Source organism: Panthera onca, chromosome F1 (assembly GCF_046562875.1).
Source record: "Panthera onca isolate mPanOnc1 chromosome F1, mPanOnc1 haplotype 2, whole genome shotgun sequence".
Classification (NCBI taxonomy): Eukaryota; Metazoa; Chordata; class Mammalia; order Carnivora; family Felidae; genus Panthera; species Panthera onca.
In genome coordinates this window covers 47,862,332-47,877,899 of record NC_138355.1, presented here as the reverse complement: position 1 = coordinate 47,877,899, position 15,568 = coordinate 47,862,332, and the positions used below count along the sequence as shown (strand labels likewise).

At 36.3% G+C, this 15,568-nt stretch overlaps 1 protein-coding gene across 9 annotated transcripts in view; it reads right to left on the bottom strand.

Moving 5' to 3' along the window:
- The window catches only part of KCNT2 (potassium sodium-activated channel subfamily T member 2), a 370,200-nt gene that overhangs the window by 174,460 nt on the left and 180,172 nt on the right, over positions 1 to 15,568 (bottom strand). For all 9 annotated transcript variants that reach the window (XR_014136444.1, XR_013553237.2, XM_078441196.2 and 6 more), the window contains exon 12: positions 11,666 to 11,729. Coding sequence is in view for 7 of the 9 variants with exons in the window: in XM_078441196.2 (XP_078297322.1) it covers positions 11,666 to 11,729 (64 nt within the window). In the remaining 2 variants the exon portion in view is untranslated. The remainder of the gene's footprint in view (positions 1 to 11,665; positions 11,730 to 15,568) is intronic.

Genomic DNA, 15,568 nt, shown 5'->3' with positions numbered 1-15,568 from the left:
TTGAGGGCACAAAAGCAAGTAGAGAAGGGAATAGCATGAAGGAGGAAAAAGGTACCAATGGTTATTGAACAAAATGGGGAACACAAGAAAATAATACAAAATGTTCTCTACTAGGGGACATTTGGTGTTTTTAGAAAAAAGACTGTCAGGGATATGGATGCAGTGTAAACTGGAATGAGCAATCTAAGGGCATTATAAGTTTGAAAAAGTGAGTGTCACTTTTTTCAAGAGGTTAGACCTAAAAAGGAGGAAGAATTGTAATACGTATAAGAATACAAGTAGTGTAGGTACTAGGTGCCATAAAAATATTCTAGTGAAAGCAACATGGTGTTGCTTTATGTGTTCCTGTCTTAATAATAATTAATGAGCTTTATATTTTAAGTTAGTCTTTCAAAATTTTGAATTAATGTTTCAATCTAAAAGGCCAGCCTTCTCTAACATTCCATATGCCTCTTCCCCAGTGTTCTCTCCTTACCACTCATCACTAGCTAACACTCCATTTATTTATTTAATTAGTATATCGACTGTCACTTCTACTCGTAGGCTAGCTTCATGAGATTCTTTTCACTGCCTTGTTACTAAATGTATCTTCAGTTGATACATCAATGCTTGGACAATAAGCCACTCAATAAATATTTGTTCAGTGAATGAATGGTTAAAAACGGTGATAGTGTTACCCTAGGGCACTTTTATTTCTTGGGTAAAGTGCTATGCTCAGGTCTAAGAAGCATACAAATAATTATGTCAATTGGCCCCATGTAAATGTGAAGCTAAGTGAACTAAGACATGTAAACTTTATATGCAAATGTGAATAATAAATTAACATACAATAGGATAGTGAGTGCAGATAACAAATCTACAATAAGTAACAATAAAAAATAGTAATGAATGGTAACACAGACCTGAGGGGGATAAGTTTAGGAATCCCCTGGGGCTTACACCAATGGGTTAACAAGGCATAAAGAAATACAAAGTCATAAAATGCTCACACCCGAGTTTGGGCAAACCAGATTGGCACCCCAAGAATTGGGAGGCACAAAGGTGCCAGGAATAGGGAGGTGCAAAGGCACCCCAAAATAGAGGGGGGGTGCAGAGCACTCAGAATAGAGAGGGAGAGGCAAAGGCCTAAAATAGGAACAGGTGCAAAGGTGCCCAATACATAGGTATATGAAATAAACAAGATTAGATATTCAGGGTGGAAGCACCCCCAATTTAGTACTATAGCAGAAAAGCTGCTTTCACAGGAGACTAGGGCCAGATTAGATAAATTGGTGAATTGGACTATGGACCCTGCGCTGCAGGCAAAGCAGCCCAGAGGGGAAATGGTTAACAAAAGAAAAGGTGCCCTGTCAACCCTGAGGTTATTTCCCCTACCTGTCTCATCCCCTAGGCTAAGATAAACAGAGGTGCTGGCTCCTGTCCTCTCTAAACAATCTTCCTCCAGACTGCGGCGCCGGGATTTTGTTTTGTATTAACCCAAACCCCTAACCACGAATATCTTCAAGACACCCTTTCCCTCACTTCCACAAGTTAATGTTCACAGATTCATTATCCCTTTGTACACATCCATCGCCATGTTTGTAAGCCTTCTAATCCTAATAAAAACAGGGCAAGGACCCTTATTCGGGATCTTGTCTTTTCCCAGACATTAGCCATCTCTCGCTTTCAATCCTGAGTCCCGCTCTTTTGCTAGACAAGAGAGAATTTTAGACCCAGAGTCTACGACATATACCTATAATGTACACCTGATTCTGAGAATTTAGGAGATGGCAGGAAACAATACAAAAAAGGGAAAATGTAATCAAAGTGATCACTGGTTCTTCAGTGAAAAGAGTGTACATAGTCACAAAATTCTAAATGTATATTGCATTCAACATTTAGACTTCATCAATAAACAATGGCAGAACATTTAGTTTTAATCACCAGATAAAAAGTAAATGATATCAGCCTTCATATACAAAAATGTAAATACAGAAGGCCAAAACTGGATCATGGAAAACTGAGAATGGCAGCTGAATGAAAAGAGAAAACAAACGCCATATTCTTCTTACAAAGCAGAGATACAAAATAGAGTATCAGTGGATTAATGGATTTAAAGTAACTGTCTTTTAAAAAATAGACTAAAAATGGGGAGTGGGAGTGACAACTGATGCCTAAAATCATATATATATATATATACACACACATATATATACATATATTCTCCTGATTACAATTTCAAACTGTGGGACCACTTTTATGTACAAATGTGTGACCTATTCGAACTGTAAGCTATTATCACCAAGGGAAGCCGTTTGGGTACAAAGAGAAGAGTGTTAAAGTTGACCTGACCTGGGTAGACACCAGGCTCTGCCACTGCAGGAAATCTAATTAACACCCCTGAGCCATGGTTCTCTCATCTGTGGAACAATTGCAGTGAGCATGAAATGCCACGATGTGCACAAAATGTCACACCACATGGACACTACTCACGAAATATCAAATTTGTTTGGTTCCTTGTTTGTTTGCGTTTTATTAAACAAATAGACTTGAAAAAAATGAGCTAAACTATGTATACCAAGAATAGCAGTATTAACTAGAACTCCAGTTCTATATAAACATGCAAGATTTTTGTAGAAAATTAGCAATACAATATTAGAAGTTTTAAAATTTTTATTTATCATCCTTTACAATAAGTTATGTAGAGAAATACATGTTTGAATACTTTCACTTGCTGGATGATAAAGCCTGTTATCTTTAAAATAAAAATAAAAAGATGAATAAATAAATAAATAAATAACCATCTTAAGAAAAAAATATGGGCATTTTCTTTAAAAACCATTTATTATGAGCTTCATTCTTTTTAATTAAATTTGATTTAGTAACATCAAAAAGAATTTTTGACTTAGATGAAACGAACACTTAATGATTTTTTTAAAAACAACTTTTGTCACTCAATACAAAGAAAAAAAAACTTTACTAAAGATGCTGCTATGGCATTTTCAGGTTCATGAGAACCCTACAATATTTGAATAAAGAATACAAAACTTTATATAGGAATACATTTCTTTTTATGAAATATTATTAATTCCAACACAGACTCCTTTGGAACATTTATTAATTTTTCATTTTGATGTTTTTCACAACTCTGCCTCTCCTCCAATTAGAAGAATGTGCAAAACTAATATTAGAGTCGGAATTATTCTGCCTGGTTTAAAAAATGTTATTAGAACAAAAGAGGAACTCATTCATTCAATTTTGCAGCCCAGCAATAACACATGCATATGTATCTATCATAAAGTGTGCAAACAATATTGTTCAACAAGTGTAACTGTACCAAAGAAAATAATGTAAAAGAACATTTTCATAACAGAATGATTTTAAACATTTTTTTGAATATTGATGACACACAGTGTTATATTAGTTTAGGTGTAAAACATAGTGATTCAACACCTCTACATGTTATGCTATGCTCATCACAAGTATACCTAACATCTGTCACCATACAACACTATTACAATGTCATGAACTATATTCCCTATGCTGTGTCTTTTATTCCCATGATTTACTCATCCCATAACTGGAAGCCTAAATGTCCCGCTCCTCTTCATATGTTTTGTCCAATCCCCTACTCTCCTCCCCACTGACAATCATCAGTTTGTTCTGTATATTTGTAGGTCTGACTTTGCTTTTTGTTCGTTTATTCATTTGGTTTTTTTTTTTTAGATTCTACATATGAGTGAATCCATATGGTATTTGTCTTTCTCTGACTGACTTACTTCACTTAGCGTAATACCTTCTAGATGTATTTATGTTGTCACAAATGGCACGATCTCATCCTTTTTAACAGCTGCATAATATTCCATTCTGTTAGAGTGTGTGGTGTGTGTGTGTGTGTGTGCACATGTATGCCACATGTTCCTTATCCATTTATCATTATTTTTTAATTTTTTTTCAATGTTTATTTATTTTTAAGAAATAGAGCATGAGCAGGGGAGGGGCAGAGGGAGAGGGAGACACAGAATCCGAAGCAGGCTCAAGGCTCTGAGCTATCAGCACAGAGCCTGATGTGGGGCTTGAGCTCATGAATGGTGAGACCGTGACCTGAGCCAAAGGCAGACACTTAACCGACTGAGTGACCCAGGCACCCCTATCCATTTGTCTCTTGATGGATACTGAGGTTGCTTTCAATATCCTGGCTATTGTAAATACTGATGAAGTAAAATTAGGAGTACATATATCTTTTTGCATTAGTATTTCTGTTTCTTTGGGTAAATACTCAGTAGTGGAATTCTTGGATCATATGGTATTTCTATTTTATTTTTGGTAGGAACCTCCATACTGTTTTCCACAGTAGCTGTGCTAATTTACATTCCCACAAACGGTGCATGAGGGTTCCTTAGTTTCCACATCATTTCCAACTCTGTTATTTCTTGTCTTTTTTATTTTAGCCATTCTGATAAGTGATATCTCACTGAGGTTTTGATTTCCATTTCCCTGATGACTAGTGATGTTGAGTATCTTTTCAGGCGTCTATTGGGCCATCACACCAGAATGTTTTTAAACCGTATTTAGAAAAATTTCTTTAACAGTATGACTAATATTAAAAATTCAGCTCTATAGATTTAACATTTTTTTCCACACAACAGATAATCATGACTCAAATGTGCATACATATATATGTATATATGTATATATATATATGTATGCACATTTGAGTCATGATTATCTGTTGTGTGGAAAAAAATGTATGTATATATATGTATATATATATGTATATATATGTATGTGTATATATATATATGTATATATATACACGTATATATATATATATATGTGTATATATATATATATATATATATATATATATATACACACAGCAGGAAAATATTGCCAGGTAAATCTAATATATTAAAAATAATTATTGGAAAGGTTCATCTTACAACCAAATATATAAAAAATTAATCTAAATTACTTCTTGAGAAATCATAAACATCTCAGTAATTAATTTCACATATATATCTTTGGAATTAAAATTAAGAGAAGAAAAATAAACTTGCCTAATCTTATTTACTTAACAAATAAATATTTAACAAATATTTCTTCAAGGAAGGTTCAATGTAACTGACCTTATGTTTTTGGTCAGCTTTTAAAACAAAGTAAAACTTTTTACTTTGCTCCACAACTGTCTGTAAAATATAAATCTACCTGTTTCTTCTCACTAATAGTTTCAACACTAGTTCTCAACCCATGTTGCAGAATTATGAAGCCTACAAGTGACTGATTGCTATCCACTGCAGGATAGAGAAGGAATGTCCCGAGAATCTCCTAGACTTTTCCCATGTGATTCTACTGTCTAATAAGAGTGGGCTTGATTAAAATTAAGGAGACCAGACAGCTCTTAGTCAAGTGGAACACAATTCCATCAGGTAAGAACACATCATGATTCCATGCCTTCTGGCCCTCCCAAGACACCCACTTATTTTCACTCCCAAAAACAACTATAAATGACAGTACTACTGACTTGACTGCTTAACAGTAGAATTCTAGAATTCATTTTCCTCTAAATGAAAATACAAGAAAAATTTAATGAATGTGAAATGATTAAATTGTAGCAGGACTAAATCATCATAAAGGAGGAGTTATTCTCTTCTTCTACCCACCTCCCAAAAGGAACGATGTACTTGGGGAGAGGCAACCAAAATAGTTTGTCTGGACCAAACCCTCATACATACAAAAAGATACAAACAAAGAAAAAAAAAAGATGACCTAGATTTTTTACCGAAATGTATATATTTATTAACCTCTAGGAAATCAAAAAGCAGAATTTCAACTCTCCTGATAGGATTTAAGCCAAACATTGGGGGTGGAGGGGCAGGTGGAACAGAAGTTGTTGAACCAAATTCTCCGTAGGAAACAGTGTACAATTGTTTCGAAGCGACTACACAAGGCCCTTCCCAAGACATATTAGGGAATATGGTGTCCTCTACCTCAACACTTAAAGCTACTTAGCTAGTGCAACATTTTTCTGGGTTTCTGTATTTTTTTCTAAATAAATCTTTAATTGGGTCATTGTGTCCATATATGTAAAAATGATTTTAAAAAAGAGATGAGGGGAGCCTGGGCGACTCAGTTGGTTAAGCGTCTGACTCTTGGTTTTGGCTCAGGACATGGTTTCTTGGTTCGTGACATCGAGATCCACGTCAGGCTCTATGCTGACAGTGTGGGGTCTGCTTGGGATTCTCTCTCCCCTCTCTCTCTCTAACCCTCCCCCATTCACATTCTCTCTCTCTCTCTCTCTCTCTCTCCCCTCTTCTCTCTCTGTCCCTACCCCACTCACACACTCTCTCTCAAAATAAATAAACTTAAAAACAAACAAACAAAAAGAGATGAAAGGAAGCCCACTGGTGTGTCCAAATTTGAGCAAACCAGGAACAGCCTACTATCTGTTTTGTAATTAAGTCCTGAAAGGCTGTTTCTCTAAGAGCTGAAGATAAATCCATGAGACCCCATACAGAAAATACAGCACCGTTGTGAGACTCTCCAGTCTTTGCCAAAGGAGCAGAAATACTGTATACTTAGTGCCACTCATGGATATTGGTTTTTTCTTCTTTGCTGTCTGTCAAGACATAAAACTCCATTCAATTACCAGCACCTGGTCCCTTCTCCTTGTCCCTCTGTTCAAGGTGCCCGAAACTCTGACATTGACTTCCTTTCTGTATTTTCTCCCCATACGTTACATATTTTATTATTTTCTCTTCTTGCGTGCATGGTTTCTGAAGATAAGTCAGATGAAATTCCTATCTTTGCTCCTCTATAATTAGGGTGTTTCCCCCACCCCCACGCCCAACTTCTTTCAGTACTTTATCTTTGATTTTCTATCATTTGAAAATGATATTTCTAGGTGTATTTATTTGACATTTTTTTCTTCTAGGTGCTCTCTGAGCTTCCTGGATCTGTGGCTTGGTGTCTGATATTAATTTGGGGAAATCCTCAGTTACTATGCTTTCAAGTATTTCTTCTATCCCCTTCTTTCATCTCTTTCTAGTATTCCCATTAGATCTATGTTACACCTTTTGTCATTGTCCCAGAGTCCTTGAATATTCTGTTCTGTTTGTTTTTGTCCAGTCTTTGTTCTCTTTGCTTTTTACTTTTGCAGGTTTCTGTTGATTTATCCTCAAGTTCCAAGATTATTTCCTTAGCCATGTCCAGTCCACTAATAAGCCCATCAAAAGTATTCTTCATTTCTGTTAGTGTTTTTATCTCTAGCATTTCTTTTTGGTTATTTCTTAAGGTTTCTAGCTCAGCTGACACTATGTATCTGTCATTGCATGCTGTCTATTTTATCCATGAGAGTCCCTGGCATATCAATCAGTGATTTTAAATTTTTTTTTCAACGTTTTTTATTTTATTTTTGGGACAGAGAGAGACAGAGCATGAACTGGGTAGGGGCAGAGAGAGAGGGAGACACAGAATCGGAAACAGGCTCCAGGCTCTGAGCCATCAGCCCAGAGCCTGACGCGGGGCTCGAACTCACGGACCGCGAGATCGTGACCTGGCTGAAGTCGGACGCTTAACCGACTGCGCCACCCAGGCGCCCCTCAATCAGTGATTTTAAACTACTGGTCCAAGTTCAACATCCATACCATGTCTGTTCTGATACTTGCTCTGTCTCTTCAAATTGTTTTGTTTTGTTTTGTTTTTGCCTTCTGGTATGCCTTATAATTTTTTCTTGATAGCCAGTCATTACACACCAAGTTAAAGGAGCTGCTATAAATAGATCTTTAGAAATGAGGGAGTGAGCCACGGGGTAAGGCGAAGCGTTCTAAGTCCTGAGTTAGCATCAGTCTTTATGAGCCGATATCTCTAGACTGTGACCTTCGCAAATGTTTTTTTCAGTGTCCTGGCCCCCCTTATGTGAAAGAGGATGGCCACAGTAGTCTGGAATTGTGTGTTATCCTTCCCCCAGATCACCTGGGCTCCGATAACTATGTTTCCAGCAGGTTAAGGTCTGGTTAACTAGTTTCCCTGAGGGCAGGGACTGTTAAGCAGAACAGAATGCTCTGGTGTATTTCAAAATGTTTCCTCTTCCCTGACCCTTGCTCCCAAGGGGATTTTTCTCTCATATTTACTGTGAGAACCTGGTCAAGCTCCTGGAGGTGAATCTCACAAAATTAAGAGACCCCCCCTCCCCATGACTACATTCCCCAGGGGTTTTTAACTCTCAGGGTTATCTGCACTGAACCTCCAGAAATTCATCAAAGGCAGTTGAGGTTTTCCTGCCTGCACACTGGTTCCCAGGTTGATTTCCACTTATGAGTCTCTGCTCTGGGAAATTACTATTCTCTGTATTTGACTGTGAGTATCTCCAAAAGTAGAGATAGTATTTTGCCCTGTTTCCTCCCCTCTCTTGCTTTTCTCCTGAACCTTTTATAATTTTTCATGAGTTACCCTATTTTTAATTTCCAGGAGCTCTTTTTGGTTCATGAAATGTTTCCTGTCTTGTCTTCAATTGTTTTATTCTACAGCCTACTATTCTTGCTTTATGTATGTACACTCTTTGCAACTTCTCATGTTACTATTGGGATAGCTGTTATACATTTTAAAATCTACTTCTTCTCCTAGAATTGTATAGTTTCGTTTGTTTCCTCTGAGTTCTTTTTTTTTAATGTTTTTTTATGTTTGTTCACTGTTCTTTCTTTCCCTTGTCAGGATTTTTGTTAAACATCTATTGATCTCTGTACTCTGAACATATGCAGAAGTGAAACACTCAAAAGCTGTTTGAGACTTGATTGAATGTAGGAATCTTATTTCACACAGCATTCTATCTTGTGATGGATCATTTCCCTACAGAAAACTACTCCAATCTTGTTCCAATGGAGGTATGGACATGGCTATTAGGGTTCTGAGTCACTTGGGAGAAGCACCTCACATTCAATGAAACGACTTACTCTTTAATACTTTTGACTTAACCCTGACTCTTAGTTGCACCTTCTTGTTCTGAGTGAAGGGTATCCCTGGGTCAAACTCTGCCAATATTAAACCTGTTCCCCGGGGTGGGGAAAGGGATCAGCAATGGGTTTCTGAAGGGATTCAGGGAAACTAACTGCTTTTCTTACAGACTTTTAATCACTATTCATATGTTTAGTCCTACATATAACCTTACTTACAGAAGCATCTGGTGCCTCTATATCCTGAGATTTTTGAAGTTCCATTGCAAAAAGCAACCTGCTTCTGACTTGTTTCCTCTCTCAACTTAAATTTTAACTTCCTTCTAAGTCAGTTACCACTCATCCATCTGCTTTCTAGCTTCCAAACCTGTGTTAGTGCTGTCTCATCTACCATCTCCTTGGTCCATATGAGTGTAATTTTTTATTCATTTCCTGTTAATTTGGCAGAGTGTCAGAAAAAAATGAAACATATTTGTTTAACTGAAAAATCCCAAACTCACACTGTAAAGGTACTCCAAAAGATATTATATATTTATTTCTTAATGTTTATATTCCTCTTTAATACTCAAACCATTATTGGTACTGGAGGGCAGCAAGTACTTTAAAACCAAGTTACCACTTAAGGGGCACTGGATTCACAATTACAAAAGTTAACTAATTATGGAAACATACAGGAGATTGTAATCAGTTCAAATTCATTTATTTTATAAATACATTTGGAGCATCTAATTAAGAAACTAATGAAGAAACTTCTGCAATGATACTTAAGTGAACTGAGAAGGGTGTGGTTTGAATTAAGATAATAACCAGGGAAAAGAAGGGGAGCAGATGAATTTTTAGAAATATATATTAGAAGGGCTCCTGCATGGCTCAGCCAATTAATCCTCCAACTTCGGCTCAGGTCATGATCTCACAGTTCACGAATTTGAGCCCCACATCAGGCTCTGTGCTGACAGTTCAGAGCCTGGATCCTGCTTTGGATTCTGTGTCTCCTTCTCTCTCTGCCCCTCCCCCATTCACACTCTGTCTCTCTCTGTCTCTCTCAAAAATAAATAAAAACATTTAAAAAAAGAATATATATATATATAAAGAATATGTATTATAGGGGTGCCTGGGTGGCTCAGTCAGTTAAGTGCCCAACCTCAGCTCAGGTCATGATCTCACGGTTCGTGGGTTCAAGCCCTGCATTGGGCTGTGCACTGCCAGTGCAGCCTGCTTAGGATTCTCTCTCCCTCTCTCTCTCCCCTCCCCCTTTCATGCTTTCTCTCTCTCAACATTAATAAGTAAACACTAAAGAAAAAAATAAATATATTTTCATAAAGAGAAATATTTTACAAATTTTCTAAACTATATTTGTTCTATGCTCTTGTATTAGTTTAGTAGGCTGCAGTGATAAAGTAGCACAAGCTGGGTGGCTTAAATAACTGAAGTTTATTGTCTGTTAGTCCTAGAGACTAGAAATCCAAAATTAAGGTGTTGGCAGGGTTGATTCTTTCTAAGGGCTAGGAGGGAAGGATCTGTTTCAGGCCACTCTCCTTGGCGTACAGATGGCTGTCTTCATGTTCACGTGGCATTCTCCCTCATAACTACCTGTCTTCAAATTTCCTCTTTTTACAAGGATACCAGTCATATTGGATGAAGGCCCGCCTTAGAGAGCTCATTAAAGTTTGATTTTCTCTATTGAGCCTTTATCCCCAAATAAGTTCACATTATGAGGTACTGGGGGGTCGGACTTCAATATCTGAGTTTTGGGAGTCACAGTCCAAGCGATAACAACCCTCTTCAAATAAAGGATGAGAAAATTGGTTTAAAAATCAATAAACACTTTAGGTAAATTAGAGTGAGGCAAACAGGAGAGCACAGAGCTTGCCACATTCAGGGCTCATAGTCTAAATTAATATAACAAGAGGGTCTTATTAACTATTCCAGAAAAAAGCAAATCATGTCCCAGAAAGACCCATGCAATATTACCTTTTCCTCAGTCACTACAGGAAACACTAAGGTTTTGTCTCTGCACCACAGATATGGCTAGAGATAAACTCACTGGCTTAGAAACACGAGAGTTAACAGTACCTACTCAACATAAAATAATAAAGTACTTTCTAAAAACAATAAAATTAGAATGCATGTTTAAAAATAGAAGTTATAATTTGGTAAATTATACAATTTAATTATGAGTTTATATAACTTAAGTCTGATAAAAATGCATCACAGAGATCATCTAAGCCAAAGGATGCCAAGTTGGAATGTGCTTCCCGACCACGTGGGGATCTTTATAAAATACACAGATTCTGGATCCCTACCTCATATATCTAGAATAGAATTTTCATGAATGCATACTTTTTTAGAAGCCCTCCAACTGATTCTAGTGCAGACTGCCTGATCCATCTGCTTTGTTTTAGTTGAGGAAAATGAGACCATTTTAACAAAATTACATAGCAAAGGACATACATAATTAAAAAAATGGTCCAGTTCTATTTGTATATGACTCATTTCATTTTGATCAATGGAAAACCCAAGAATTAGTAGAAACTACTTCAAAAACAGTTTGACTGATATAGGCCATAATGCAACTATTCATAGATCATAGCAAAGACTGTTCAGAGATATTTGCTTCCCTTTAGTAATATTTTAAAGTCATCTATATTTAACATTGGCAGATTTTTTTTTTAAATCCAAAAAAAAATCTTCTAAGGTAAGAAGCACAATTTATGAAAGAAAATTTAGAAACTTACAGATGATGTCCTATCCACTTCACAACGGCTGCTCAGAATAAAACAGGCCTCAGCATCATCCATCCTAAATACAGACAGAAAAACAAAATAATCATACACTGAAATATCTGTGTATTGTCTGAAAAATAGAATTCCAATGCTTAATCCAATGTACACAAAGTATAAATAAACTATGAGTATCCTTAGGCTTAAATGAAAGTTAGATTTCTAGCAGATCATGACTGGACTTGACTGTGAACAAAACAATTGTTGTTGAATTGGCTATATAACTCAATAGATCATGATGACAAAAGTAAAAAAAAAAGTACTCAAATTTTGTGATTATATATTTTTTCATGTATGTGCTTTGTTTAAATTCAGGGAGTTGTATTGGTCTTTATTTTATGATTAGTTACATTTTAACTGCAAAGTTACTCAATTAACTAGGAGAGAAGGAACAGAGCTAATTAGTATTCTTAAGTCAAACTCTACTATACATTTACATTTCTTGGAGATGATTCATCATCTTGTTCCAAACCACTGTCCCTTATGCTAAAGTTCTACATTTCTTAAATTTGGTGGTAAACGGTATGTTTCAGTGCTTGATGAATAATGTTCTAAAAACCTAAAAATGTTGGAGTGCCTGGCTGGCTCAGTTCCTAGAGCATGCGATTCTTGATCTCAGGGGTTGTAAATTCAAGACCCCCATTGTGTGTAGAGATTACTTAAAAATTTTTTTAAAAATCCTTAAAAAAAATAAAAACATCAAAATGTTAATTTCAAAATAAGAAATGTTTTGTCTTTTTGGTTCATTATGATAAAATAAACCTTCCCCCCTCCCCAAAATTATATTTTCTATGCAGCGAAAAGAGAAAAGTCCATGAAATTAGACCAAACCAAACAGTTTTGGGAAAATATTAAGCCATGGTTATAAGATAATGAGTATTGCATAACATTTTCAAAACATCATCTTCAACAAAGCAATTCAAAATTCATGCAACTGACCTTTGGAACTGGTTTGGAGAATCCTACTCCTTGTTTCTTGCATGGGAAATTGTGTTGAAGAATGTATTAGTTAACATTAAATCCCAAATCTTTATATGACATTAGGATAAGAAATGAACATAAAATGAATACTTCTTTCTTAACCCAGATTTTTTAGTATCACCAGCCTGCTACCTCTCTCATCCTCATTATCATCCTTTTTATATTCCAATGAATGAATGATTCTTGTAAATGTGGTTGATTTTGCTGAGAAATCATTTTAATACTATTAATAATAAATGAATTATGCTAATTCTAAATTGTGAAATTAATAAATATATAAGAAAATAATTTTCCCTCTACCCTTCTAGGTTCTTGGCTGAGACCCCTCTGTAATAAAAAGACAGATTAACAGAAGAAAAACAAACAAGTTTAATAACACAGATACTTCCTGTATAAGGTACAAGTGGGAGACACAAAGGAAAACTATTAACTCCTCTCCCATGAGGCCACCACCTTAAACTCCTTCTTCAGCTAAAGACAAAAGATGTTTGGCTAAAGGTAGGGGGAACCAGATATGGGACCTATCAAGAGAGCACAGTAAACAAGCGTAAGATTGTTACGCAGATTTAGGTCTTCGCCTTCTCATTCACAAAAATTTCCAGAGATTGAGTTATCCTCCTCTTCCAGGCACTGAGGGGGAGCCAGCCTTATGGATTGAGATGTTCCTTACAAATGTAAATATCCCTTACAAAAAGGGTTAACTTCTACTTGGCTTTCAGTTTTTCCTAAATCTACTGTTTCCTTAAAAATAACCAGTTTGTGATAATCCTGCCTTGGAGGCACATTTGGGGGCAGCAAATTCTGCTACTTTCTATAGTATCAAGCTAAAATACTAACAGATAATTCTAAGAGCTTAATTTATTACATAATGAAAAGGCTTCATTTATCACATAAATTCATAGTGAACATAATATGGGAATTATTCTTATGTGAAGAACTTAATGTACACAATAAAATAAACATATTGATTACTGATGCAGACGAATATAAAGATCCAAGTTATGTTAGTGCCTAAGCAACTATTTTTTTAGAGTTCCCAAATAATGCATTTAGATAGCAAATAGCAAACACCTAAAGTCATCTTTTACTTGAGGTACTGGGAGAATCTGACTTAACAACTGTACGTACAGTGACAACTATGGAGTATTTAATCCGCCAAAAAAACTAATATATTTTCAAAGAAACTAAATTTCCTAATTATGCACCATTCATTATATCCTTATAGTTTCTACTAACTTTTTTGTTTCAGAAGGTATTAAATCATTGAAGATCTCACTTTAAGTGACCTGTTGCATCTAAATCAAAAGTAATGTCCAATTTCCAGTTACAAAATATCTAGTCATCAACTTGCAGGAGTATGTAGCAAAAAAAAGTTTGAGAATTTTCTTCTGTTCTTTTCCATCACCATCCTGCACACACACACACACATACACACCACACACACACACGCACACACACACAGAACATGCACAAACACACCCATACCCATTAACACACATACCAAGACAGCCAGAAAAAAATAAAACAACAACAACAAAGAAAAAAAAAACGTATGCGCTAAAATTCAGTGAGGAGACATATTTAAAAGACTTTGTAAGACAACTCAAGGATAAATATGTAGATGTAGGATCCAAGGGCAGGCCACCCCAAGATGGGCCACTTTGGCATGAAGACTATTTTAAGCTAAAAAGCAATCAAAACCCAGCAGATTCAGAAAAAGGTCTTTATCTCCCTCCTCACTGCCTAAGAAGAATTTAGATTAGATGAGAAAATCTGCTCCAGGAAGAGAGCTATCACCATAGATAACTACCTTAGGATATAAACTAGGTAGGATAGGGAGCGAGGAACCTAGCAAGGCCTGTTTGATCAAAATTTTCCATGTCCCATTCTCTCTGAGTGGCCCAGCAAACATATGCTTACCAAATAATTACTCTTTTTCATCTTCCTGTAAATTATTTTCCTTCCCTTGGAAGACCTCTACCCCTTCTCTTCTACCCCTTCTCCTTAGTTCAGAATGACATATATACCTCCTTTTGCCTAACTGTCTTTGAAAGTTCCACATCCGTATGGATTCCCTGTACATGCACTATTAAATTTGATTTTCTCTTGTTAATCTGTCTCTTGTCAATTTGATTCTTAGTCCAGCTAGAAGGACCTAGAAAGGGACAAGTTATTTTTTCCTCCCCAACAAAGACATGTTTAAAACTTTAAAAGCAACAAAAAACATGGAGCAAAACCACCTCTGCTAAAGATTTCTTCTGGCTTCTGAAGCTATGGGTATTGTTTGCAGATGCCCTGACTCCCTGGTGTCCATGGTCTGCCCAACCATGCTTTCACTCTGCTTATATGGAACGACCCCATAATTTGTGACAAATGCCTACGCCTATGTCACCTTTAAGCGAGGCTGGCTAGCACATGTGCAACAGGAAAAGAGCAACTAAGACTCAGTTACTCTTCTGATTCCTCCAGCCCCCAGGGACAACTCTAACACCAGGCAACAGAAGTGTCATCTGCCCACTATATAATATAAACTCTAAAAATTTAAACCGTGACTCAAACTGCTTTGGCATTTCACATAATGTTTGGCACAAGATTTTTATTTGTGGAATAAAAACAGTATTCAAGGATTCAGAGACTACTCTAACAGTGGGTCTGGGTAACTCAGCTAATTACACCATGCCACACTCCTTATTGTGTTGTGTGGACACGGTCCACTGAATATCCTCGCACTGAGAAAGAGGAGCAAAACACTGGTTTTATATTTTTAATCTTTCAATTTGACCAGCAGTAGGATAAAGGCAAGACCCTGTATTCAAAAGTACTTAAATACACCTTTCAAGAAGAAAACCGCTAAAATTTGGAGGAGAGAAAAGATAT